Source organism: Choristoneura fumiferana, chromosome Z (genome assembly GCF_025370935.1).
Source record: "Choristoneura fumiferana chromosome Z, NRCan_CFum_1, whole genome shotgun sequence".
NCBI classification, from domain to species: domain Eukaryota; kingdom Metazoa; phylum Arthropoda; class Insecta; order Lepidoptera; family Tortricidae; genus Choristoneura; species Choristoneura fumiferana.
Window position 1 is genome coordinate 43,859,636 of NC_133472.1, and position 27,007 is coordinate 43,886,642.

At 38.5% G+C, this 27,007-nt stretch overlaps 2 protein-coding genes across 2 annotated transcripts; one reads left to right on the forward strand and one right to left on the reverse strand.

Moving 5' to 3' along the window:
- Window positions 1-1,985: 1,985 nt before the first annotated feature.
- Window positions 1,986-25,838, forward strand: LOC141437937 (gamma-soluble NSF attachment protein-like). The gene is made up of 9 exons (XM_074101540.1): window positions 1,986-2,165; window positions 3,985-4,052; window positions 5,519-5,673; window positions 7,814-7,969; window positions 8,382-8,452; window positions 9,061-9,208; window positions 9,887-10,036; window positions 11,702-11,800; window positions 13,538-25,838. Exons 1-9 carry the CDS (start codon window positions 2,113-2,115, stop codon window positions 13,643-13,645), a joined length of 1,008 nt encoding a protein of 335 aa, XP_073957641.1. The 5' UTR covers window positions 1,986-2,112; the 3' UTR covers window positions 13,646-25,838.
- On the reverse strand, window positions 22,895-26,947 carry LOC141437994 (uncharacterized). The gene is made up of 2 exons (XM_074101611.1): window positions 26,737-26,947; window positions 22,895-26,164 (listed from the first exon to the last, which is right to left on the reverse strand). Exons 1-2 carry the CDS (start codon window positions 26,867-26,869, stop codon window positions 25,752-25,754), a joined length of 546 nt encoding a protein of 181 aa, XP_073957712.1. The 5' UTR covers window positions 26,870-26,947; the 3' UTR covers window positions 22,895-25,751.
- Window positions 26,948-27,007: the final 60 nt, after the last annotated feature.

A 27,007-nucleotide genomic window follows, 5' to 3' on the forward strand; every position in this document is an offset into this window, starting at 1 on the left:
TTTTTTTTCCATCTAATGTAAATATGTCTCTCTCTCTCTCTCTCTCTCTCTCTCTCTCTCTCTCTCTCTACACCAGCAACTGGAGGTCTACAACTCTTTCGTCCAGCAATAGCCACAAGTCTTCCAGATCTCTAAATCTAGCCCTGAGGGCCTACTCCGAAGAAAAATCGAAGTTCGTATCGTACCGTCTCCCTCGCTCTAAGTACTTGTGCTATTACTTATTCTGTGGTATAAGTGCCAAAGGGACCGAACGACACGAACTTCGAATTTCGTAGTAGCCCTGCTGCGATCAAAGGAGAGCCGATATGCACTGCGGTTGGTCTTCTGCTTAGCTTGCTGAGTTGCCTTGAAAACAAACTATGTTTTAAATAATTTATTGAATCAGGCGTTACTTTGCGGAGGTCCATATGAATGTTTTAGAATGCATGGAGATAATTAGATACAACAGTATGGGGTCTATTATTAATGAGCAGGTAAATTTAGTTACATCTCCCTTACTACGGCTTGGATCTAATTTCAGCAATGGTAGTTAATAAAACATGCCTTGACAGTAAATAAATAAAAATCAAGGTAGTTTTGAAGGACGGTTAAAAAAAATAATAATAATTTGTGGGTAGTTTTGTTTTGCTTCATAAAATATATGTGGGTACTTGGGGAGTAACAGTGACAAATTAAAACGGTGGTTGGTTCGTTAGTCTAACAACTGGTAGCATGGTGTATGGTTGTGTCACTCTGAAGATGAGCTCTGGTTGAGTTCGAAACGCGTCAGTGTAGTGTGGTGGTGGTGATAGATGGGCTTGTGTGATTTGTGTGTGTTCTTACAGTGTGGAGGTGGAGGAACTGCTTGAACACGCATATTTTGCATAAGCTTAGCAATCGTAAGGTCGCGGGTGAGCAAGGAAATTATTTTAGTTCTATGTTTTAAAATTAAAATAAAAACTAAAAATCACGAACAAAAGATACAAGCAAACAGTGACGCGTCGGGCGCCGCGCCGTTTTACTTTGACGACGCCGCAACGTGGACATGCGGTGTCTCAGCGAACTGTTTTACACTGTGGTTTTGCAAGGTAACCAGGTAGGCGTTGGACATGTGGCCGGGCCCATTCTCGGCGAACTGTTTTACACTGTGGTTTTGCAAGGTAACCAGGTAGGCGTTGGACATGTGGCCGGGCCCATTCTCGGCGAACTGTTTTACACTGTGGTTTTGCAAGGTAACCAGGGAGGCATTAGAGCGTTTTCAGATTATCCGTTCCGATCTCGGTATCGGACGCCGATACGATATTGGGGCAAGTAAACTGTATGAAATATGATCCGATATCGGATCGGATAATCTGAAAGAGGTACATATTTCATACATTTTACTTGCCCCGATATCGGATCGGATAATAATGCTCTTAGTTGGTGGTAAGAGATGTTGCACTTATCCTTACTTTATCTGAAATGGTAAATCTAAAATTTTAATTAGATTTCAAAAATCTTGAAATCGGTCCATTCCAGAGGTAAAAATAAAGATAATTATTAAAAATTACAAAATATAGACTAAACATAAGTAGATTAGAAGCCAGTTAAAAAAATGTAAAGTGGAATCTGGGGGCACCACAAACTAAGTATTTCAAGCCTGTGGGGGGCACAGCAGTGCCCCTGCCAAGTTTAGCAAAACAAAGACACGGCCGTACCAAATATAACTTTTCTAAAAGCCATTCAGACAATTTTTAACCTCCTGTTTGAGTTACAGGTTTTCTTATTTAGATTTTTCACTATACCTATTGTAGAACCCTAAAAGTTCAATAAGTTTTATTTATTTTAACAACTCCAAAAAGCGAAGATATTTTTTGTTCATTGAAATGAATAAAATAAAGTAAAACTAGCCACAGAATAGATAATAAATAAATAAATAGTACAAGTAAAAAAAAAACTAGCACTATGTTGATCTGCGTCAAACGTAACGTTCGCAATATGTGTTAAAAAAAATACTGACACTGCATTCTGATCTGACAGCAAGAATGTATTGATTTTTACGGTAAAATTATACGTATTTCCCTAAATACTCAGAATTCTTTCTTTAAGTTTTAAGTGCTTATTATATCATTAAAATAAAAACCATACTACATCATGGCCGCGAAGGTGCAAGAAGCCCAAGAGCATTGTAAAGCTGCAGAAAAATAGTAAGTTTAGTAAAAAGCAAATATTTTGGAATAAAATGCCTGTGTAAGTTACAAAATTGGCTTTTTTTATCCTTGCAGAAAAAATCTACTTAGTTTAATATTGAATTGTAGCGCCCAGTTTTTCAGTAGCTGCATTTTTTTGTTGAATGCATTTGTTGTTTGTAACATTTTTATTCTCGCTTTTGCGATCTGTAACGATCTGCTGCCATGCGTATTTTTAATTTCATTGTTTTGGTAATTAGGTTTAAGCCAAGGCTCAGGCCCCTGAGGCATCGACATCTATGAATTTGTTTGCAGCGCGGATTTGTGAACCTTTCACTATAGTTTGTTAATGTCTATGGCAGGGGTTGTGTCAAATTAATATTGATGATTGATGCGTTACGCCTTTTGTTCCAAACAGGCAGTCTAGTGCTGTAAGGTACATAGATGTCATAAATGCCCCGGGGCTACCAAGCAATTTGTATTTGCACGCCAATATGCTGATCGGGTATAATTTTAATAGTAACTAAAAGTTGTGGCCCGATGCCGCATCATAGTTCAAAAAATTTGCTCATCTATACAATCTATTGGCCAGCCTCGGCTTAAGCTATTTAGGCAACAGATTTTCGTCAGATGTATTATGGCTATGCAATGACATTTTTGAGTTAATTTTATTTTTATTGCATTGCTTAGATTCTAGAATCACTTTAATTTAAAGGCTCTGCACAGCGAACATAGCATATATCTTATACTACGTTTTTTTTAGCATAAGGAATAGGGTAAACAATCTTGAAGTCTTTTTATTGAAAGATGTTTTAAAAAAAAACAATTACTATTACTTATGCTACCAAAAGCATGTAAATGATCAGTATATCCTTGCTAATTGTTACATATTTGATGTGACTTATTTTTCAAAAGTGCTTTTCAATAAAAAGACATCAAGATCGCTTACCTAATTTCTAATGCTCAAAAAAACGAAGTATAAACATAGATTTTGTCACCAATTTGAAAAAATCTAGTATCTCCAATCAATATCCAAACAAAATGAACGCTGAAGTACAGGTTGATTGATAAGGGCTGGCATGAAAGGATTGAATGATTGAGTGAAAGTATCTGTGTGTCTTTTTGAACATGAAACTACTGTGAGACTTACTCATATTAAATGATATTGTAACGGATAACTCACGTCTTAAACCGAGTTTAGCTCGACATGTTTCGGGCTATTTCGTAGCCCTTCCTCACAGGAGCACGCGACTCGGCGGCTGCCGCAACACGCACACTACGCGCCACCGCTCTGCTCGCGCGACTGCCCGGGCATTTAATATCTGTGTGTCACCTATTTACAGTTATTCCCCTTGATGGCGGTCTTAAGGCTTGGGCCAATGTCAGTTACGATGACAGGGTTGCGGTTGATTCTGCAGCACATCAGCAGTTTCACAGTAGCAACAAAATAATTTTTCATCACACTTGATCATAAACAGTGTCGTAGCATGCAGGCTACCTTGGTTGCAACCCCCCAAATAAAAGAAATGTTTAGATAGTTTAATGATAATGAGGGAATATTAATTATTTAAGATACCATTTGCCGTTGTTTTGTTTACATTCAGTTAAATACCTATCCAAACCAAGTATATGCCACGTGCATAAATGATCTTCAACTTTTAAATGCAACTAAGAGAAAATAAAAAAGCATTTTATCATTACTATTGCAATTTATTACTAGTACCTGGGCGACCAAAAATAATTTCTCATTTAAAGCTATTAGATTATAAACATAGTATTTTTGCAACTGTGATTATTTTATGCGAATAATAAAAATAAAAATATTTTTTCTTGTTAGCTTGAAGACATCTTTTCTACGATGGAAGCCGGACTACGATTCAGCAGCCGACGAGTACAGTCAAGCAGGTTGGTCAAATAAGTTGTATATATCAATTTGTACAGTCAAGTCACTTGCCTCAAGAGTATGGTGTTGATAAACATCAGTGCGTAAAGTTGAAAGAGGTTTCATTAGGTATCAATGAATATTATTATATTACTAGAGATTACCGCAGCTTTGCACGACTATTCGATCGGGTAGTTACAATTGAAATTCCGGGATTTAACAAAATTCCCCTGGGAATTCCCAAAATTTATATCATGGTCTTCATTGTGCTAAGAACAACTGTCCAAAATTTCAAGACTCTAAATCCAGCGGTAGCATTGTGAAGGTTTTATCCCTATCCCGTGGGAATGTCGAGATAAAAAGTAGCCTATATGTTATTCCAGACGTCCAGCTATCTACGTGCCAAATTTCATCTAAATGCGTCCTGCCGTTTTAGCGTGAAGAAGTAAAAACACACACACATACACACACCACAGAGGGCATGACGTTAAAGTTTAGACCAATCACAGCTTCGCGTGTACTCGGACGGATAATACAAAGCTGTGTAACCTTCGAAAGCGACACATTTTTGGCACTCTTCTGTAAACCGTTACTTCCGAAATATAAGTACTTACAGTCAAATCGTTATCGAAGTTCTACTCAAGCAGCGCCAGAGAACCCTCCACTTCAGCAGCCAGGGTTCCGGCAGCTACAGCACAAAACAGATAGGTACAGAATTCAATCTACATACAAAGTGCGCCGAGCGACGCACACATAGACACTGCTCACGGACACGATATCTCGGACCGGTTGGGACCAGTGCGAGCGCGAGTGCCATCCGCTTGAGCCACGCGTCTGTGAACTTTTTTGTGCAATAATGGAGAATGCGAATTTATTACAGTTTAAAATATAATAATCGTAATCGTGCATTTGATTTCGCCAATGTCGAAATCGTCGAAAGATATTTTCTGTGACAAATTTGTAACATAACAATGACATTAACATTATGGTGGTAGGAGCTTGTGCAAGGTCCGCCCGGATTGCTACCACCATCTTGCTCGCTAATCCTGCCGTGAAGCAGCAGTGCTTGCACTGTTGTTTCGGCGTGGAGAGTAAGACAGCCGGTGAAATTACTGGCACTTGAGGTATCCCATCTTAGGCCTCTAGGTTGGCAACGCATCTGCAATCCCGCTGGTGTTACTGGTGTCTATGGGCGGTGGTGATCTCTTACCATCAGGAGACCCACATGCTCGTTTGCTATCCAGTCACATAAAAATAATTAACATTATAATATTTCAGTTATTATTTCATTCTCAACAATAAATCAAACAACTAGATAAGAGTGCTACTACCACAATAGTTTTTTGGTGCATAAGCCATAGTTGACAACCTTAGAGCGACCGCCGAGCGTAGGTATGAAAAGTGAAGTACATACATGAGATTGACTTCTGTACCTATCTGTTTTGTAGCTACAGGCTGGAATGATGATGGATGATGAATTCTGTTTCAGCACAATGTTATCGGATCGCGCGCGACCTGAAGAACTCCAAAGAGTGTCACCTGAAAGCCTCGGAGATGTACAACAAGCACAAAGCTTTCTTCCACGCCGGTAAGGCGTTAGAGAACGCCATACTTGTCTCCAAGGAGACGGCCTCGCCTGAGGAGGTACGATTTTTTTTCATAAGTAATAGGGGTTTATTTTGATTTCATCGGTACAGGTTGGTACAGGTCTAATTGGACAATCTCAAAAACCGTGAGACTTAAAGTACAATTCAATAGAATCTGTCAATTTTCTACATATTTAAGACACCCTATCGTGGGCACACTTGATTATATATGTCCCTGTTGTTGCAATTATCATCTAAAAGGAATCAAAAAAGAATAATAGTCACATCACAAAGCCTTAGGCAGCCCGGTGTTTATATTAGTAGGCTGGAAGTGTCTACAGGATTGTCAGATTCTATTGAATTGGAGTTTAGAGCGTTTTCACATTATGCGATCCGATATCGGTATCGGACGACGATGGGCAACACCCGGACCCGATAGCCGACACCGTGTGCTGTTTTCACATATTTCCGACAAATTCAAATTCAAAATTCAAATGTCTTTATTCGCATAAAATATGGTACAATAGGTGATAAATTAACATTTCCAGTACAAAAACATATTTTGCTACATAATAGCATGCAAAGTTATCTTAAAACTATACTAATTAGATTAATTAAACACAGGCATCATATAGTAAGCAGAACACATAAAGTAGCATAATTATGTGTTTGTGTTAAAGAGGGCATCTGTTGAGTAAAACATTGTTTCTTTGAGCCATCTATAAAGTTTACTTTTAAGTAAATTTAAAGGAAAAACTTTGAAGTCGTCTGGGATTGCATTAAAAATTCTGATGCACATGTGGTAACTATTTTTCCTAAAAAGAGCACTGTTTGGAACTATATCTAACACGAGCCTGTCTTTGTTTCTCGTACTTCTTGGAAATAAGTATGAAGCCCTCTTAAATAGTTCCGGGTGTTTTTTTACAAACACAGCTACTTCAAATGTGTATAGACACGGTAGAGTTAGAAACAAAATCGTTCCGATACGGCCGGCTCATAATGGCCGCCACGCGTCGGGCTCTGCGCACACAGAGACAATTTAGATACACGCATAGCACACATACAAACATTATCGTCCGACAGCCCACGGGCGTCTGATGGTGCCGCGTACATATCGGTTTCGGCTCCGATATCCGGTATCGGGCCGGACAATGTGAAAGACAGGTACATATTTCATACATTTTACTTGCCCCGATATCGTATCGTCGTCCGATACCGATATCGGATCGGATAATGTGCATGAAAACGCTCTTAGCATATTAGTAAATGTGGAAAAAAATGTTCAGAATGACCTTAACTATTATCGCTTAAAACCCCTGCACCGGTCTACCAAACACCCTTTATATGGCGCTACTTGAGCGCGACTATGACGTCACACGCTGGTTTGTCTTTCTCTGTCTAATTTTGAATGTCAAACATTGACAAGCTTTGATTTATAAAATAAATAAAACAATATTCAAATAGACATCTTTACTAATAATATGATCCCAATAAAACATGCTAGTAAAACGTGCCAAGTCTCGATTTAATACAAGCCTATTTTTTGGCTGACCGTACTTTTTGTTGACTGTACTTCCTGCAAATCCGTACTAAAATTCAAGTCGACGCCATTAACCGTTGAAGAGTTCCTTCCTGCGGCGACGCTCGTGGCAGGACCACCAAGGTATCATTACCAGATTGCGTTGTCACGTTTACATAAGTATGCCGAATTTCAAGTCAATCGGACCACTATAAGATGGTCAAAAGTCCAAGGTTTGACCCAAACGAATATTAATAAACAAACAGAGCAAGCTATAGAAAAGTAAGTAAGTAAGTAATAATAATAATAAATAAATATCACGGGACAATTCACACCAATTGACCTAGTCCCAAAGTAAGCTTAGCAAAGCTTGTGTTATGGGTACTAAGCAACGGATAAATAAATGTAAATATATAGATAGATACATACTTAAATACATAGTAAACACCCAAGACCCGAGAACAAACATTCGTATTTTTCATACAAGTATCTGCCCCGACACGGGAATCGAACCCGGGACCTCAAGCTTCGTAGTCAGGTTCTCTAACCACTAGGCCATCTGGTCGTCAAAAGTAAGCTTGTAAAAAGTGAAAATTAGGCTAAATTTTGGCCTTTTGTGGGACGTGTAGGATTTTTATGTGTACCGAATATTAAGAAGCGTTTATATTATAACGTATAGATTTATAATCTGGCAACGGAGGCAGCCAGTCTCTACCAGCAACAAGGCTCAGGAGATTCCGCAGCGGCGGTACTCGACAAAGCCGCTAAGATCATCGAGGAACAATCGCCGGAGCACGCGTACAAGCTGTTTGCGCAGGCGGCTGAAGTCTCCTCCGTAAGTAGCTGCTCTTGTTTCACTTAATAAAAGTTGATCCACAAAAGTTGGCACGAATGATTTGTACCATTTTTAAGGTCCCTTACTGAAATGGTAAAAATTGGACCCTATTACTAAGACTCCACTGTCTGTCTGTCTGTCACTAGGCTGTATCTCATGAACGGTGATAGAATAGCTATAGTTGAAATTGTTGTTTCTGTTGCCGTTATAACAATAAATGCTAAAAACAGAATACAATAAATATTTACTTAAGGGGGATTTTTTGCCGTTTTTTTGCTAATTTCTTATGTTGCGTAGATAATGGTACGGAACCCTTCGTGCGCGGGTCCGACTCGCGCTTGGCCGGTTTTTTTACACATGGTAAAGGTTTTCTCTATGATATTAGCGAACTTAAGTTGTATTTCTTTTCCAGGGTGAAAGCAGCCAGCATCAAGGAGCGGAATACGTAAGCAAAGCGTCCAGAATTCTGGTCAAACTGCAATGGTAAGTTTAATGTCATACCCGATCTCAAGTCTATTCTGATATCCAATCTCATCTTCATTCTGATGTCCAGGCTCATGTCAATTCTGATATCTAATCTCATGTCAATTCTGATATCCAATCACATGACCGTTCTGTCTGATGTTCTTTTTTTATTTAAATTTTTTAATTATATATTACATAAACATAAAAACGCTATATTAGGTACAATATAATTAAATAAGCTAAAACTATAATAAATCTAAAAATGGACCCTGCGGCATGGTACCAAAGATGCTGGCAGCATTTCCCCGCTGGATCGCAAGACTGATGCGTTGAGCGAGGAAACTGCCAGCTCTTCGGTCTCCTGTGGTATCTCTGAGTCTCTTTGATAGATCTTTGAAGAGACTCATTTTCATTCTGATATCCAGTCTTATGTCAATTCTGCTTTGATATCCAATCTCATGTGAATTCTGATAACTAATCTCATGTCAATTCTGATATCCAATCTCGTGTCCATTCTGATATCGAATCTCATATCCCATTTTACAGTGTTTGTCTAAGTTTCAATAACGTGCAGTTAGCAAAAATATTTTTATTTATATAAAAGCTTATTAAATCTTTTTTTCAAGGTACGACCAGGCCGTGGACAGTTTGCGCCGCGAGATAGGTTTCCATCAGGAGAGTGGCAACATGGGTGCCATCGGTCGCTTGACTGTCGCCGTCGTGCTGGTGCAGCTGGCAAGAGGAGATGCTGTGGCCGCTGAGAAGGCCTATAAGGTGACGTGGAAGGGTTAGGTGTGATCAGGCGGGGGTTAGGTGTGATCAGGTGGGGTTTAGGTGTGATCAGGTGGGGTATAGGTGTGATCAGGTAGGGATAAGCGTGATAAAGAGGTCTGGTGTGACCAGGCGGAGGTTAAGTTTGATCTGGCGACCGGGAGGTGGTTAAATGTGATTGAATGGTTTGGATTGAGGCTGTAGACACCATGCGGCAATGCAGGGGACATCGGTCGCTTCTGTCGCCGTCGTGCTGGTGCAGCTGGCAAGAGGAGATGCTGTGGCCGCTGAGAAGGCCTATAAGGTGACGTGGAAGGGTTAGGTGTGGCCGGGCGGGGGTTAGGTGTGATCAGGCGGGGGTTAGGTGTGGCCAGGCGGGGGTTAGGTGTGGCCAGGCGGGGGTTAGGTGTGGCCAGGCGGGGGTTAGGTGTGATGAGGCGGGGTAGATATGATGAGGCTAGGATAGGTGTGAACAGGTAGGGGTTATATTTGATAATGTGGCAGATGGTGACCAGCTTACAAAGAAAAGTAAACACGAAACTACCGTGAGACTCACTCATATTAAATATATAAATTTACTCCTATTAAATACTTCTATGGGCATTTAATGTGTATTATTTGATAACCACAGGAACAGTTCTTAGAGTATTAAAATTACTAATTGTGTGTATGTTATTTCAGGAATGGGGCAACAATTGTGATGTGGCTGAGATGCAAACCATAGAGCAGCTTCTGGCGGCTTACGACGACGAAGACCGCGAGTCCGCCAAGAGGGCGCTCATGTCGCCTTTCATAAGAAGCATGGACGTCGAGTATTCTAGGTTAGCTCAGGTAAGAACTAGACATGTGTGCTTTTCGCTGTGTTCATATATACACCGTGTTATTTCTGTATTCCGTTTACTTTAAGGGTTTATATTCTACAGGACAAATGAAGTTAATTTATCTTAGACACTGTTTGAGATATAAATAATCAAGCGCTTTAAAAAAGTTCACAAGATCCTTAATTAATGACGTGATATTCACATTTTTCACTAGTGTTTTGGTTCAAACATATTTGGCAAAAGATGGTTAAAACTGTAAATGCTGGGTGAATCTCGTCAAGTTTGTACATTTTACAATTGGACCTCGAAACTCAATATTTATTACTGTTTCGCCTAAAACTTAATGAGGGCTATCGCGTATGAATTCGCCGCTAGAGGCGCTAGTGTAGCGTGAGGTCTCCGAAATGTCAAATCTCATAGTTTTTGGGTGAGCTACGCGGGTTTATTTATAATTAGAATAATTTTGTGAATATTTTGCAATATCTGAAATTAATTATGGCAAATATGCGTTCCGGGGCAATGAATGTCTGTGTTTTGAGACAGTTTTGTCTTTCGGAAACCTTTGTCCTCCCTTTTTTCCGAACAAAACGGGGACTATGCAACACTGTGGCATGCTCGATATTTTTATGGTACGGTTTTAAGGCGTATTAAATATGGTTTTAATCTAAACATTGTTTTCACGCCCGTAATAACAGACTTTGAAAGCCACACTTAAAAACCTCACGCAACAGTGCGCCATCTAGTGAGTGAAAAAACGATAGCCCTCATTACCAAGTAGCTTTCATTAATGCACCGAGCTGTTTCTCGAAGTCAACGGATATAAGACACGGTGTATCGAGATGTGTCTTTGGGCATTTTAAGGTAATGCCTTTGTGTATTTAGATGATGTCCAGGGGTCGGACAAAAAGTGCCGGTGACGTCAAACCACTTATAGGATGATTTCAAATAGTATTTTTGATTTTCATAAACAATTATCACTTATCATTTATCAACCTCTTTATTAAACGATATGAAATTTATTTTATTCACTGAATTCCATTGATTTATTTACGATTATTTTGTTACTTCATTAATGCTACTTTGTTACTACATGTCACACGGCAGTTTAAATAAAAACATCATCTTGTGTGCAAGGTTACGTCATTTTTACGTCATCCGCACTTTTTGTCCGACCCCTGATGATGTATTTGGCCATGTTCAGACAATGCCTTTGTGATTGGTTTTTTGGAGTCTTTTTGTATTTTTTATTTCAACTCCAAATTTGTTACTTTTACGGGTATCCCGTGAAACCATATCGAAAATACAAACTGAGACATGGATGCACAGAAAAACCAGAAAAAGAGACCAGCGCTGGGAATCGAACCCAGGTCCTCAGCAATCCGTGCTGCGTGCTATAACCCCTACACCACCGCTGGACAGGAATCTAGACACGAATTTTTCCTATGCATACATATCTCAGGTTGCTTATTTCTACTACGCTACTTATGCAGCAGCACTAGCGACATCCATGTTCCGCTCTCATCGAGAGACGTCACACTCTTTCGGAGCCAACCGCTCACCCAGACAAGAGATGTCGCTACTAAGCAATCAAATTATGATTGGTTTTTTGGAGTCTTTTTGTATTTTCTATTTCAACTCCAAATTTGTTATTTGTTCTTAATGCCTTTGTGCTTAGATGGTGCCTTTGCCTGAAGCTATGGAGCCGACCGTGAGCGCCGGCGTGCGAGAGAACGCTGCGGCTTCCTACGTTAGTCCTAATGCCGCTAATAACGAGGTTGGTAGTGCATAATGATGATATATGACACTAGTCCCACCACGGGCGGGAAAACGATTAGCTGACTATTTTCTCGCTCAATAAATGAACCATTTATTTATTTATAAATATACTAGCTTTTGCCCGCGGCTTCGCCCGCGTTGAGTTCGGTTATCGCGCGCTGTTCCCTCGGCAACTGTGCATTTTTCGGGATAAAAAGTAGCCTATGTCACTCTCTGGCCCATAAACTATCTCTATGCCAAAAATCACGTCGATCCGTCGCTCCGTTTCGACGTGAAAGACGGACAAACATACACACAAACAAATTAAATTTTTTAAGTTAATAATCATAAAATCACACCATTTTCTATGCTTGTTGCTCTTTAATTATATTTAGAATTGTATTATTTAAATTTTCGTCATACTCGATGTGAAAAGTTGTATGAGTCACTCGGGAGCAGAATTACTTTAATCTTGGGCGTTAACACTTGATTCACTCATTACGCTCAAGATTCTACTTTAGAATCCCTCGCTACGCTCAGGATTCTATTGCAGAATCCTTCGCTACATTCTGGATTCAATGTACCGCCTTTGCCGTAATAACTATAACACAAATAACTATTTCATCTCATCACACTTGCTCGTCAATGATGTTATTTCATGCCTGTATACTAAAGGACAATGGCCTAAATCGTTCCCGCGGGAGGTAACGGATTCACGTATAGTTTTTCCTCCCCAGGGAGGAAAAGTTTAGTTTTAAAATTTGCAAACAAGCTAGTAGGTACAGTCAACGTGATAAATAAGTGATCATTTCTGTAAGGTACAGGCTTTCAGTCGTCACACAATTTCGTATGGCTTTTCAAACATGACGTTAAAGTGACAAGGTACAAAAGTGATCACTTATTTATGACGTTGACTGTACGTCATTCATTTCAGACTAAAGATGTTTCAAGTCAGCCAACGTTTTATTTATATCTTTGAAACTTAGCTGCGACCCAATTTTATGCCACAAAACTTGTCTACGCTTCATGAAACTTCGTTATTTTTATATTTTTAATTTGTATCAAATTTTAGTTAATATTTTTTTAGCATGTTGGAAGAATCTGGCCGTATGACCGTTCGAATTCTAAACGAAACTAATAGACTCGTTAGTAATACCCTTCTTAAGGTGATTTTCCACCGGCGAGGCGAGGCGAGACGAGAATTTAAGTTTGTATGGCGGCGCCCGCGGCGGGAGCGCGAGAACGCATACAAATTTCAATTCTCGTCTCGCCTCGCCTCGCCGGTGGAAATTCACCTTTACGCCCCTTAATGTTGAGTTTCTTGCCGGATTCTTCTCAGCAGAGGTTTTTCCGAACCGGTGGTAGATTTTTTTTCTGACATTCATAAGTGCTTGTTATAGCCTAAATTGAATAAAGATATTTTGACTTTGACTTTGAATGCTCAACGTACTGTCTGTCTCTTCCAAAAACTTTTCTTTATGGAACAAGTTTGTCTTTTTCTGTCTAATCTTCATTTTCTAACCTATATAATTCTGTTACATGTAAAGATAGCTTAAAATTGTTTATCTATTGAAAAACTCTAATTTATAAAATTAATAAAAAATGGCCAATACCAATACCGTATTGTTTAGATTACACGTAAGTGGGGATGAATTATTGTTCCTCATCTAAATCCATACTGTGCTGTGATCCAGAGAGGACGCTTGTGCCCAGCATTTGGGCACAACCCAGAGTTCATATATTTCTTTGCTTTCAGCGCCCCATGGACACCAGCGACACCAGCAACGCTCAGTCTTACGCAGCCGACAACGCGTCATACGAAGCACCGGCGAAACCGGCTGAAGAAGAGGAAGAACTGTGTTAAAATGTAACCACGTAAAGCCCCAATTACATTACATTGAGCGCCAACAACGCACTCGGCGTGCTGGCACGCAGTTAGGCCAATCTTATTTTAGATGCAGCTCGTTGCTATAGCAATGTCTCCTGGGTCACGCATTAAAAATGTTACAGGTTCAAATCCGCTTTAAGTTAGGAGTTCAAAGCCCATGAGGGTTTTGTGACAGGATGCGTGAGGTCCGTTTGACAACTTTGTCATTTTTAACTTCGAAATTATTTTTTTATTTTTGATTTACGTTTAACAGACAGCCTTGTCGCTTCAAAGCGATTGCTTCCAGAGTCTTTATAACGGAAAGAAAGAAGGGTAGTATGCGGTTAATTAATACGAGTGGAAGGCACTTGATAATAAAAAAAATAGTCCAGCTACTTGTTCAACTGTTGGGAAGAGGCCTAATAAGGTAAATTCCATTAAAATCTGGATCTGTAGGTATTAATAAACTAGATGAGAAAGCATTTTATTACGGTTCATTATGATTAAAGTAAGGCGAAACAAAAGGTGTTTATAATAAAGAATACGATTAAAAATGATGTTCACCCATCTGCTTAGTGGGACAAATATATTATGTCTTAAACAATGATTAGGTAATTAATTTATGTTCAGCTACATACACCGCTTTATACACATTATAAACAAAACAAACTGTTATTTGCAACTGGACAAACCGCACATCAAAAATAGCGGTTAATGAAAACTTCGTCGTTCTTTTGTAGGGATCCGTAGCCAAAATGGCCCTTATAGTTTCGCCATGTCTGTCTGTCTGTCTGACCGTCCGCGGCTTTGCTCAGGGACTATCAGTGCTAGAAAGCTGTAATTTTAATATATGCCAACAAAATAGTACATTCAATTCATAGACGTAATGTGGGGGTGATTTTTTTTCCCCATCCAATCTTGTAGTGTGGGATAGCGTTGGATAGGTCTCTTAAAACCATTAGGGGGTTGCTAAAACGATTATTCGATTCATTGATTAGTTTGCAAATTATTCAACTTTAAAGTGCAAATTTTCATTAAAATCGAGTGTCCCCCCCTCCTCTAAAATCTAAACCGGTGGGTGGAAAAATTTGAAAAAATTCAGGATGGTAGTAAGTATATCAAACTTACAAGGAAAACTATAACGGTTAAGTTATCTTGAGAATTATTAGTAGTTTAAGAGTAAATAGCAGCCTAAGGTATAAAATATACCTAAACTTGGAATATTCCGTACAAAATACGATGAAAATCGATTTGTTTTTGGCTCAAAATAAGCGCGAATAATAATAATAAACACGATGATATAGGGCGGTCTGCAAATTAATTAATCATATTAGTAAATTAATTATAAGTAATTATAGTTCGGTCGGGATTTTTTTTCTAGTCCACTCGCCTTCATACCTGCCACTTGCAATATTTTTAACATAGTAAATTTGATAAGAAATAATTTGATCCATTAAATTGATGGGTGAAGATCTTTAGAATCCGGATCTTAAGCTAGTAGGTTTATCAAACATTCTATTATGTAAGTTGGAATCTTTGTAAATTATAGGTGATGTGGCCGTTACCAAAAATTATAAATTCTTTAGTAAATACTAGAGAGTGTGGTGCATAGGGTCGGGTTACTTAGATACATACATTAGTGTACCATGTGGTTGGGGTATTTTGACTCCATAGCGAATATGTATGATACAGTCAGAACTGTCTTTATTTCCACAACACATACACGGCTTAGTAAATAACAAACAATTGTAATGTAACATAAAAATTATCATGATAATTAATGACTTAATAACTAACATGCAACAGTTCCGAAAGTTGTTGTTGTTGTTGTTTCTTTAAAAAAATATGGGTTTGTCCATCGGAGGAGAATTTTGCCAGTGTCTAGTAGTTTTTGCCGTTGTACGGTAAAAAAAATCTAGAAAACGAAATATGAGAGGTAATGGTGGATGAACGATGACAGCGCGAAAAACGTCACATTAGTAATCAGTTCCGAAAGTTACTTTACTAACTGGTCCCTGTCACTTCGTGTTTGAACTTTGCTATAAAATTGACAGAAAGTATACAGTGACAATTTACTAAAGTGTAAAAATATTTTTGACCTCGACTGTACACGAACTCTCTCAATTAGCTCCAGTGTCCATCTTACAACCGTTTTGACATTTGACATTTAAGTAATACAATAATTGATTGACACTTCGGGTGTCGTCGCATACCGATGTAGATCCGACTTTTCCCGACGGATATACATTATGCACTATATGGCTCGATCAAATTTTCCCTGTACCATCAGGCAAATATGTGGTCTACCACCCTAAAGTTGATAATCGTTTCCATCCCAGCCTATATACGTCCCACTGCTGGGCACAGGCCTCCTCTGAGAACAAGAGGGCTTGGGCCATAGTTCCCACGCGGGCCCAGTGCGGATTGGGAACTTCACACGCCCCATTGAATTGCTTCGCAGGTTAGTGCAGGTTTCCTCACGATGTTTTCCTTCACCGCAAAGCTCGTGGTAAATTTCAAATGTAATTCCGCACATGAATTTGGAAAAACTCAGAGGTGCGAGCCGGAGTTTGAACCCACGACCCTATGATAATCGTTTGCATGTCATAAAACAATAATGCCAATAGACGTGTCTGTCAACTAGAAAATGCATTGATGGGAACTTGTTTAGTAATTGATAGATCACTTATTTGGTTGATGTTAGTAGGGTTTCCATGTTTACGTCCCCTAGACAACTCTTTAAAATCATGAGTTTCTATGTGGTAGGGTTTCCATGGTTACGTCCCCTAGACAACTCTTTAAAATCACGAGTTTCTATGTTTTTGTGGTTAAAATTAATCGAACGTACGAATTTCTCGTAATTACAAGCCCATTATTTTATGGGCGAGCTCCTAAGCACATAAGTAGCATATATTATAACAGTTTTTTTAAGAAACAACAAAAAAACAACACAAAACAAAAACAACAACAACAACGCAAAAAAAGCAAAAAAAGTTGATTGACCCATATCTGTATGAGCGACTGCGTGCCATCTTGATACGCGTCTAATTTATGGTAATACTAGCTTTTAGTATTCGGTTATCGCGCGCTGTCCCCTGGGGAACTGTGCATTTTTCCGGGATAAAAACTAGCCAATGTCACTCTCGGGCCCATAAACTATCTATGCCGAAAATCACGTCGATCCGTCGCTCCGTTACGGCGTGAAAGACGGACAAACACACTTTCGCATTTATAATATTAGTATGGATTTGAACAATCCTGAAAATATTCACCAGGCTACTACGTCAGAATAGCCCAACCACTTTATTTTATAACATACTGTATATTTAGTTTTTTTTGCTTGCTTCAGGTGCTCTGTGTAATTAATCCAGTTGTATTTTAAGAGTTGTATATTATAATCGGGTATGTTAGATAAATTGTGTATTTTGCCCAATATATATTGTTGGTTTGTTGAATTTATATATAGTCATGTGATGGTCGTCAATTTGGGAATTAAAGTAATTCATAGATAAGTTTTTATTAGTCAAAGGTTAATTTTAATTGTCAAGATGACTTACGCTTCGTTTTTTTAGCATTAGAAAAAGGGTAAACGATCTTGACGAGTCTTTTTATTGAAAAACGTTTTTAAAAAAAAAGTAACTATTACTTATGATACCAAAAGCATGTAAATGATCATACGTCCTTGCTAATGAGGGCTATCGCGTATGAATTCGCCGCTAGAGGCGCTAGTGTAGCGTGAGGTCTCCGAAATGCCAAATCTCATAGTTTTTGGGTGAGCTACGCGGGTTTATTTATAATTAGAATAATTTTGTGAACATTTTGCATTGTTTGAAATTAATTATGGCAAATATGCGTTACGGGGCAATGAATGTCTGTGTTTTGAGACAGGTTTGTCCTTCGGAAACTTTTTTTCCCCCTTTTTTCCAAACACTGTGGTTGCTCGATATTTTAAATGTGATTTTAATCTAAACTTTGTTTTCACGCCCGTAATAACAGACTTTGAAAGCCACACTTAAAAACCTCACGCAACAGTGGCGCCATCTAGAAACACATAAACGATAGCCCTCATTGTTACATGTTTGTTGTGACTTATATTTCAAAAGTGTTTTTCAATAAAAAGACGCCAATATCGCTTACCTTCTTTCGAATGCTAAATTAAAGAAAGTATAATGATTTGATGTTTTGCAAGATTCATAGTTTGTTAGCATTTAGGTTTTAAATGGACAAGATCGGAGTTTTGACTTAACATTATGTATATTTAGCAGATATAGTTACTGTCTTCTTAAGACAAAAGGCGGTAACTAAAAAAAAAACTTGGGTTTTATATCATGCAGCTTAAGACATTCTGCGTCAGATGGTATAAATCACACAAGCTTTTGTTTTTGGGGTACTTATTGACAATTTTTGGAAAAATATTTGTTTTTGTCTTCTAAATATGCATACTTAAATACAATTTACTCACAGATGTGACAAAAAATATTGTATGTCACACGGGCGGTACTAGAATTACGAACTTCGACTTATTAGAGCCATGTATTCGGGCTCTATTTACCGCCCAATACACAATGTACTATTATGTCCTTCACGTTCACTTCATTGGATAATTTAGATTTATAAAACTAGTCACTTTAAAAGATTAGCCCTTAGAATAAACGTTATCTGGTTTATCCTATATTCTAAGGAATCGCTTTTGTATTTTAAGTTCTGCATCGAGCTAATGATAACTAGAAGTGTTGATTGCATGCTTATATGACTGTTTGAAATTATTTATTAAGAAAATACAAAATATCCATAGGACTAAAACTACTATTAAATTAAAATAACTAAAACTAAAACTTTAATTAAAAAAGAGAGGTGGGCCTCTTGGCATGGTGCCCATCACGCAGGCAGCATTCCCGCGTTGAACTGCGATTGAGATTCTTTGCGCAAGAAAGCTGCCGGCGCGAGGGTTGCCTGTTGCCTCCCTTAACCTATTGCTGAGCTCCCTGTGTAGCTCCAGCGCACCCTTACCCCAAGGACCTAGAGTCTCGACGCCGAAAGCAAAGAAATGATATTGGGCGCCGAGACAGCTATATTTTGTGACCTTGAGGCGTTCCCGGGCGTCTGCCGCCGCCCCCGCACATTTGGTAGTTGCTGGTAGGTAGGACGCCGCCAGGGTATCTGTACAGGTAGCGTCCCACACACGCGTATATTGTTTTATAGCTTAAATATAAATTATATGAAATGTTGAGTTGCACGGGATATTGTAGTATATGTGACTGTTACTTAACGTGCATACCTTGGATAACTCGGGGCATCTATACGAAAGTGATGTAGCAAAATATTTTATCGATACTCAAAGTCAAAATATCTTTATTAAATTTAGGCTATGGCTAAGCACTTATTAATGTCAAAAAAATCTACCACCGGTTCGGAAAAACCTCTGTTCAGATGAATCCGGAAAGAAACTCAACGAGGTTTTTTTTTAAACAGATTTACAGTATTATTATATGATATCTGAAGGGGGCAGCACATGCCTTGAACACCGGGATGCTGCAGCAATGAGGGGCTATCGCGAATGAATTCGCCGCTAGAGGCGCTAGTGTAGCGTGAGGTCACCGAAATGTCAAATCTCATAGTTTTTGGGTGAGCTACGCGGGTTTATTTATAATTAGAATAATTTTGTGAACATTTTGCATTACTTGAAATTAATTATGGCAATTATGCGTTACGGAGCAATGAATGTCTGTGTTTTGAGACAGTTTTGTCTTTCGGAAACCTTTGTCCTCCCTTTTTTCCGAACAAAACGGGGACTATGCAACACTGTGGCAGCTCGATATTTTTATGGTACGGTTTTCACGCCCGTAATAACAGACTTTGAAAGCCATACTTAAAAACCTCACGCAACAGTGCGCCATCTAGTGAGACAAAAAACGATAGCCCTTATTGAGTTTCTGTTTCTACGACACAGGAGTTATTGTAAACGGCACAAAAATGTACATCATCACTTCACTGCACAGATTTTAGAGGTTTATGGGAGTTTTTTTTATAGTATTTTGAAAATTAACATCGTCTAGACGTCGCTATAATTTTGTACAAGCGAAAAATAAACTCTTTTTTATTTTAAAATACTATAAAAAACTCTCAAAAACCTCTAAAATCTGGGCTCAGGATGACTTCGTCCACAGTCCCATTTTGTCACCATTTTGTCTACTGTTCTGATTCGCCAACATTCCTACATCGTCACTTTCCTATCTTGTCCGCTTTCTTACGCGGGCCACAGTACCAACTCATCAACAGTCTTATTTCGCCTACAGTGCTAACACGTCAACATTCCAATTTAGACCACATTGCCAACTCGTCAATATTATTGTATCGTTCATTATCCAGACTAATATAAATGCTCTATAAATTATTATTGAAAAGGGGCTTTTTTTGCAAATTATTCTCGGGATATTTTGCTATTTAAACGCTTAAATTGACTATATCTGTGAGACAACGTCTGCTAAACGTGGACGAATTGGCACTGCTGACCAAGTAGTACTGTGGTTTATAAAAGAAAGTGGACGAGTTGATACTGTGGTCGAAATGGGATATGGACCATATCATAAAGTAGACGAGTTAGGAAGGTGACGATTTAGGAATTGTAGGCTGACGACATGGCACTGTGGACGATTTAAGGTGACGAAATGGGACTGTGGACGAAGTCGTCCTGAGCCAAAATCTGTGCACTGAAGTGGTGATGAACCTTTTTTGCGCCGTTTATTAAAACTCCTGTGTCGGGGAAACTCAATTGCTGGAGAAAGTAGCATCCCGGTGTTCAAGGTAGGTAGGTATGTCCTGCCCCTCCAATATCTATATATCACAAGTATTTATTTATAACACAGGTTCGCTATTTGAAGGGATCGCTAATGCGGATCGGAATTATGTATTTCCAAATGTCCCTGTCCATGATATAATCATTAACTTTATAATACGCCTTTGATATTAATGTCTTCTTGACAATATATCTGAATTTTGTATCCGTTTCGTTTGTAATATTTTTTGGAATTTTAATATAAAGACGTATGCAATTTCCCAGAAACGACTTTTTGGTTTTAGCCAGCCTGTAAGATGGAACTTTAAGCTTCCCTGTGTGTGTTTCTAGTAGCCTTTGGCTTATCGACGTTAGTGGGAAAATCACATATGTTCTTCCTTACATACATGATTGTTTCAAAAACATAAAGCGACGGCAGGGGTTAGGATACCTGTTTCCTTAAAAAAAGATCTTAAAGATTCACGCGTCTGCAAAGTACCTTTGAATGAAATACTCCCTGACAACTTTTATAATTTTTTTATTTTAGTTTTACAAATTGCGAATAAATAATTCTTAATCTTATTAGATATGGATATCTGAAAACAAAATATATTTTTTTGGTTACCATAGTAATTGTTCGTGATGATGACTAAATTTCAAACCGCTATAGGTATATAACTCAAAAAGTTGCGTGACAGTCCGTGGACCCTTCATTTTCATTTGACGACCAGATGGCCTAGTGGTTAGAGAACCTGACTACGAAGCTTGAGGTCCCGGGTTCGATTCCCGTGTCGGGGCAGATATTTGTATGGAAAATACGAATGTTTGTTCTCGGGTTTTTAATATGTATTGAAGTATGTATCTATCTATATAATTATATTTATCCGTTGCTTAGTACCCATAAAACAAGCTTTGATAAGCTTACTTTGGGACTAGGTCAATGAGGGTTATCGCGTATGAATTCGCCACTAGAGTCGCTAGTGTAGCGTGAGGTCTTCGAAATGTCAAATCACATAGTTTTTGGGTGAGCTACGCGGGTTTATCTATCTGAAATTAATTATGGCAAATATGTGTTCCGGGAAATAAATGTCTGCGTTTTGAGACAGTTTTGTCTTTCGGAAACCTTTGTCCTCCCTTTTTTCCGAACAAAACGGGGACTATGCAACACTGTGGCATGCTCGATATTTTCATGGTACGGTTTTAAGGTGTATTAAATATGATTTTAATGTAAACTTTGTTTTACGCCCGTAATAACAGACTTTGAAAGCCATACTTAAAAACCTAACGCAACAGTGCGCCATCTAGTGAGACAAAAAACGATAGCCCTCATTGGTGTGAATTGTCCCGTGATATTTATTTGTAATATGCGCAATGGAAGCTTTACGGCGATGTTGGTAAATGTATATCTTAATGATATGAAGATATGTAAGGGTAAAGTTATCAAATTAAACGAGAATAAAAGTAAAAATTGGAGTTTTGTGAAATCCTACATCATGGTGGTGTCATTATCACACCGCTTGTCCTGCCTTGTCTCCCAAACTAGAACCTAACCAGCAAAAGTTGGAAAACCCCCGACTTTGTCACTTCAAAGCTCAAAAACGGCTAAACTGATTTTGATAAAATATGTCTACTTGACTTTCAAATCGGTCCACCCGTTAAGAGCTATGGTGCCACAGACAGACACGCAGACCCTAGCGGTCAAACTTATAGCACCTCTTTTTTGCGTCAGGGTTAAAAATGATTTAATAGAGTTGAAGTGAATGATTGATTGCACACACAGCTACAACAAGAACTGATTGCACAAACAGATAATGAGTGAAATGAACGAGTAAATGTCAGAATCCTGCGACATGTCCTTTTGTGCATGACCTCAACTCTGGTGTAACTACCTATAGCGAGCGAATTGGTATAGTACAGGCTGACCAACTTATCTGTGAATCAGACTTCCTTATAATTGTAATTCTGCACATGAGTTTTGAAAAACTCAAAGATGCGACCCCGGATTTGAACTCACGATCTAGCTTGAGAACCCATCCACCACAGCTGAAGTAACTAAAGACCTACTCTCATATCGTATCTTCCCTCTCGCTCTCGTATTAAATAGTATTAAGTGTTAGAGACCGAACGACAGGGACTTCGGTTTTCGATAGTAGGTCTACTGGAAGTTATAACGAGGGGGGAGGGAGTAGGTAAGCGAAGTAATTGTTTAGCCTCTTCACCGCCACAAAACAAACGACCTTGATTTTTAATTGCATTGCCGAAGGATTAATTTTAGAGTTGAATGTTGGCCATGTACAGAATGTATAGATGACCGTGGCGTGAGGCTTCCATTGGCTGTCTCGAATGGATGACTCTGGCGGTGAAGAAATTCAAGTTCTTTTTCAGGTATAAACTCCAGTTTCTCTGCTAGGCTAAGTCCTGATATGCGTTGAACAATTTCATAGATTATCCTCTAAATACAAACACACGAACACAGTTAAATCTTTTTATTCTATTAGTAATAGTTACACGATTTCTGCTCATATCCATCACTCAAGTATTTGCATTTGATCAATTTCCCCAAACTTTTCCATGCTGGATGTCAAAAACCGTTTGGGAAAGCTGCCAACGATTGTTAGTTACGCGCTTGGATTTATCTGCGTCCAAAAATGTCCGCAGCGCGGTAATACATTTACAATAACTCAGAATACAAGACAAACCAGAAAGTACTAGAAACGTGTGCACTGCAGCCAAAAGTGTTACGCACATAGAGAACAATACCATGTTTAGAACCTGTTTCACCACTCTTTGATAAATTTTATGTGACAGATAAATGTAATACCGTTTTTGTTTATTCCGACAAGACGAAGAGAGAAGGCATCGCATATATTAAATTTGTTACATAAAATTTACAGTCTTTTCGCGGATAAAGGTATTCCCACAGGGCTAGATTTAGGGTAAGGGGGGGGGGGGTCATACGGAGCTACTGCTCTGGGGCTTCCACAAGAGAGGTCTTGCCCAATAGACGTTAAAAAAAATCTAAAAAACGACCGGTCAGAAACTTTCCCGTTGTTTTTCGCCTTAGGGCCCTCCACTCCTTCGTTGCCCCAAGTCCTTCAAATTCGGCTCCTGGTTTATCCTGCATTCTAATACATCTACATACAACAAAACTACTACCTAAGAGATCTATTTCTAACTGTACATTACATTATTTTTAATTGTCATACCAATAAAAAATTATGAATACCAGTACAAAAGTATTTCTACAAACAACCAATAAGGAGCAACCCATTATTGCTACGAAAAGTAATTTAAGTAATTAATTTAAGAATAATACTTTTTTTTAAATTTAATTATGGCCATGGGTACAGGGCCATTTAAACAGTTGGTTCTTATTATTGGGGCTGCCATTGCCATGTATAAAACCATAAACAAGGAACAACTAAGATTGTTGTCACTTTATATTGTATTATATATTGTTCTCCATTTTTAAATATAAGAAATATGTTTTCAAATATCGGTGAGCAGTAGTGCGCGCTACGCTATCATACACTAAGAGGCTGCTTCACCACCCATTGATTAGTTATAACTGATGGATAAATGTGATGCAGTCTCTGTTTGTTTTGTTCGAAAAGACGGAGACGGCATCACATTTATATGTCAATTAACATTAATCAATGGATGGTTAAACAGCCCCTAAGAATCCCAGATAGATCCAAAACTGTTGAAACACTATCCGATATATGTATTAAAATGTATGTAAAACTCTCTCGTCTGTGTTTCACTGCTTCTCTACACATAGTTAAGGTGGGTCCACACGGCACAGACTCTAGTCTGCGCAGCGTGTCTGTACATCTTTAAGTCGGTGCAAATTAAACGCTAAGTCTGTTAAAAAATGTCAGAACTCAGGAGGTTAAGGCAATCTCTTCATGGCTCATCTCTTTAGTATACATAGCAAACATTTTTCTAAGCAAGTGTGTGTGTAACTGATCTCTCTTGAGTTACATGGACAGAATAACACTAAAAAGTTGTTTGACCCTATGCCAAGAGCATGCATGCATGGAAGAGACTACTTTCCAGGATCCGATGCCGATATTTTTAATGTGCTGACGATCGCTATTGCATTCATCGTCTCATCTCTTTCTACCCTCATTCGCATTATTCCAGTAAAATCATGCCAGTAGCAATACATTGCGGGGTCACAATCCAAACAAGTTAAACTAGATTGATCGAGCACCGCAGTGTCATGCTACAGGAACCGTTTCACTGGAATAATGTGAACCAGACATAAGGCCTCTGAGGCAATGTATAAAGCACTTAGAATCACTTTCAGCACTTCTTTCCGGTAAATGGTATAGGATGAGTGTAGAAAGATATGGTGACTGATTGTGAGCACACACGGTAATCAAAAATAGCGTTTCGCTATATTGCAAGTGTGAAATAACTGAAAATTTAATTAAAAATATGTCAAGTCAGCAATATTTTGAACATAGCCAGTCACTGCTAAGAAATATGAGCCCGTTATTACACTAATTACTGCAAACTACCATAAATCATTTACTGTATGTGTATCAATTAACTTTGTATGACAATTAACAATTTTGCTGATTACTAATTGTACATTTTTTTATACAATAAACTTGTAAAATGACAACAATGTAGGTAATAATTGAAATCATCATACAGTTTCTGTTAAGTAGTGTAAAGGTTTCAAAAATTAGACCTATACCACAAAAATTACAGATGCTACAAATCTACAAAATTGTTTACTTTGTCATGTAAAAAAGTGACAATTATGTGGGATTGTAGCACTTGTAACAATTTGTGGTATAGGGGGCAGGTCTTGCACAATTAGCATTCGTTCTGGATCGACAAATACAGCTTGTACTCTAACCGCACCCAAAGTTGACTACAATGAATTAAGAGTAAGTTTTGTACCCACAACTAAGTTTAATACAGATGACATCCTTACATTTTAGCAGCCATGAAAATAAGCTTACATAATTCTAACGAATAACTTGTACCAGTATTGACGCATTTTTACAAGATTATTAAACAAACATTCGATAATAATGGCGGACATCTTTCAATATCTAAAACACAACATAGTTGTCATTCGCGACATCACGCCGTGCTAAAGGCATTCAATAAAGGAAAATAATAATCTCAACAGTTGCTCGGCTATTTCATACAGTCTCCATTCGTTATTTATCACACAAAATGGTGATGCAGTCGCAAATATAATGACAAAGTTTAATTGCATGAATGGGTGGCACTGTGAAAGGTCGCTGTCAGATCAATGTTGCCAGAGCACGGGCGCTTACCTAGTTTTTAGGGAGTATTGGAGACTTATGACTGAATATTTTTATGGCTGAACATAGTGTGTATGTAAGGTGTCACCATTGGAGGCACAGGCGGCGTGGGCTCCGGCACAGGCTCTTTTTCTTTATTATTTTTCGTCTTTCTGAATTGAAAACCATTTTTGCGTAAGATCTTGCGCAATGTTTCTCGGGAACCTTTGAAATTTATTTCTTCTTTGAGTATTTGCAACAGTTTGTTGATTGTAGGCACTTCTTTCTTGAATGCGTAGAACTCGTGTATCTTGCGACGGATTACTTGCAAGTCATATTCGTCCACTTCAATCTTTCCTTTGGTGCGGACGCGTTTTTTGGGCGATTTCTTTAACGTTTCAGGGTCCAGGAGGCCTTGTTCTACTAATCGGGCCTCTTTGACGATGTTTAATACTGTGCGTTCTGATACACCTGAAAATAATGGATGGAGGTAATAATGACGTAAGACATTTACAAATACAATTTGCACCACGTAAGTTGGCATCTGTTAGGTAAGTCTCAAGCGGTATCGAGATGGGTTTTATTTCGCCTCTCGTTAACACCTAAAAATGTTCATTGCGAGGCTACTAGGATGTTGCCTAACTTCATAGACTTAAGCTCGTGATGCGAATAGTGCTTCACTCTATAAAACACAAAGGTGATGTCAGGAATAGTGTCAACATGATAATGGTAGTCAAATGCTAAAAAAGTCATGGATGATTGTTGGGACAACCCTAGTTCCTTCATACCACTGGGCCACGTATTTGTTGACAAACTATTAAGGTTTTGATATTTACATTGTGTAACAGTGAACACTATACATAACCAAAAAAAAACCGAATAAAAAAAAACTTAAATAGGCACTCCAAACAAAACACAAGTTAAAATAATGTGAAATCAAGGACATTTATTGGCAGGATTAACAAAATATTATACCACGGTAATACTTAAAATTATCATTTTCTTTACTAAGGGATTTTCCATATATTATTGGCAACACTAACCTGTAGCGGCAGAAACTCTCACATACACTTTGCTTAGCGGAATAATCGGCACTTGCATACGTTTCTCTTCGTCCATAAACTCTTTCACTTTCAGTATTATCTCACGCACTTCAGTTGTAATATTTTTCGGCATTTTGTTAGCTATTTATGATTAAAATCGTCACAAAAACACACGACCGACATCGATGTCCGATGGCTGACTTGACAGTTGTTGTCAAGATGCCCAAGATGGCGCCTTTAGTTCCTTATTTAGCCACCCGCACAGCGCTAA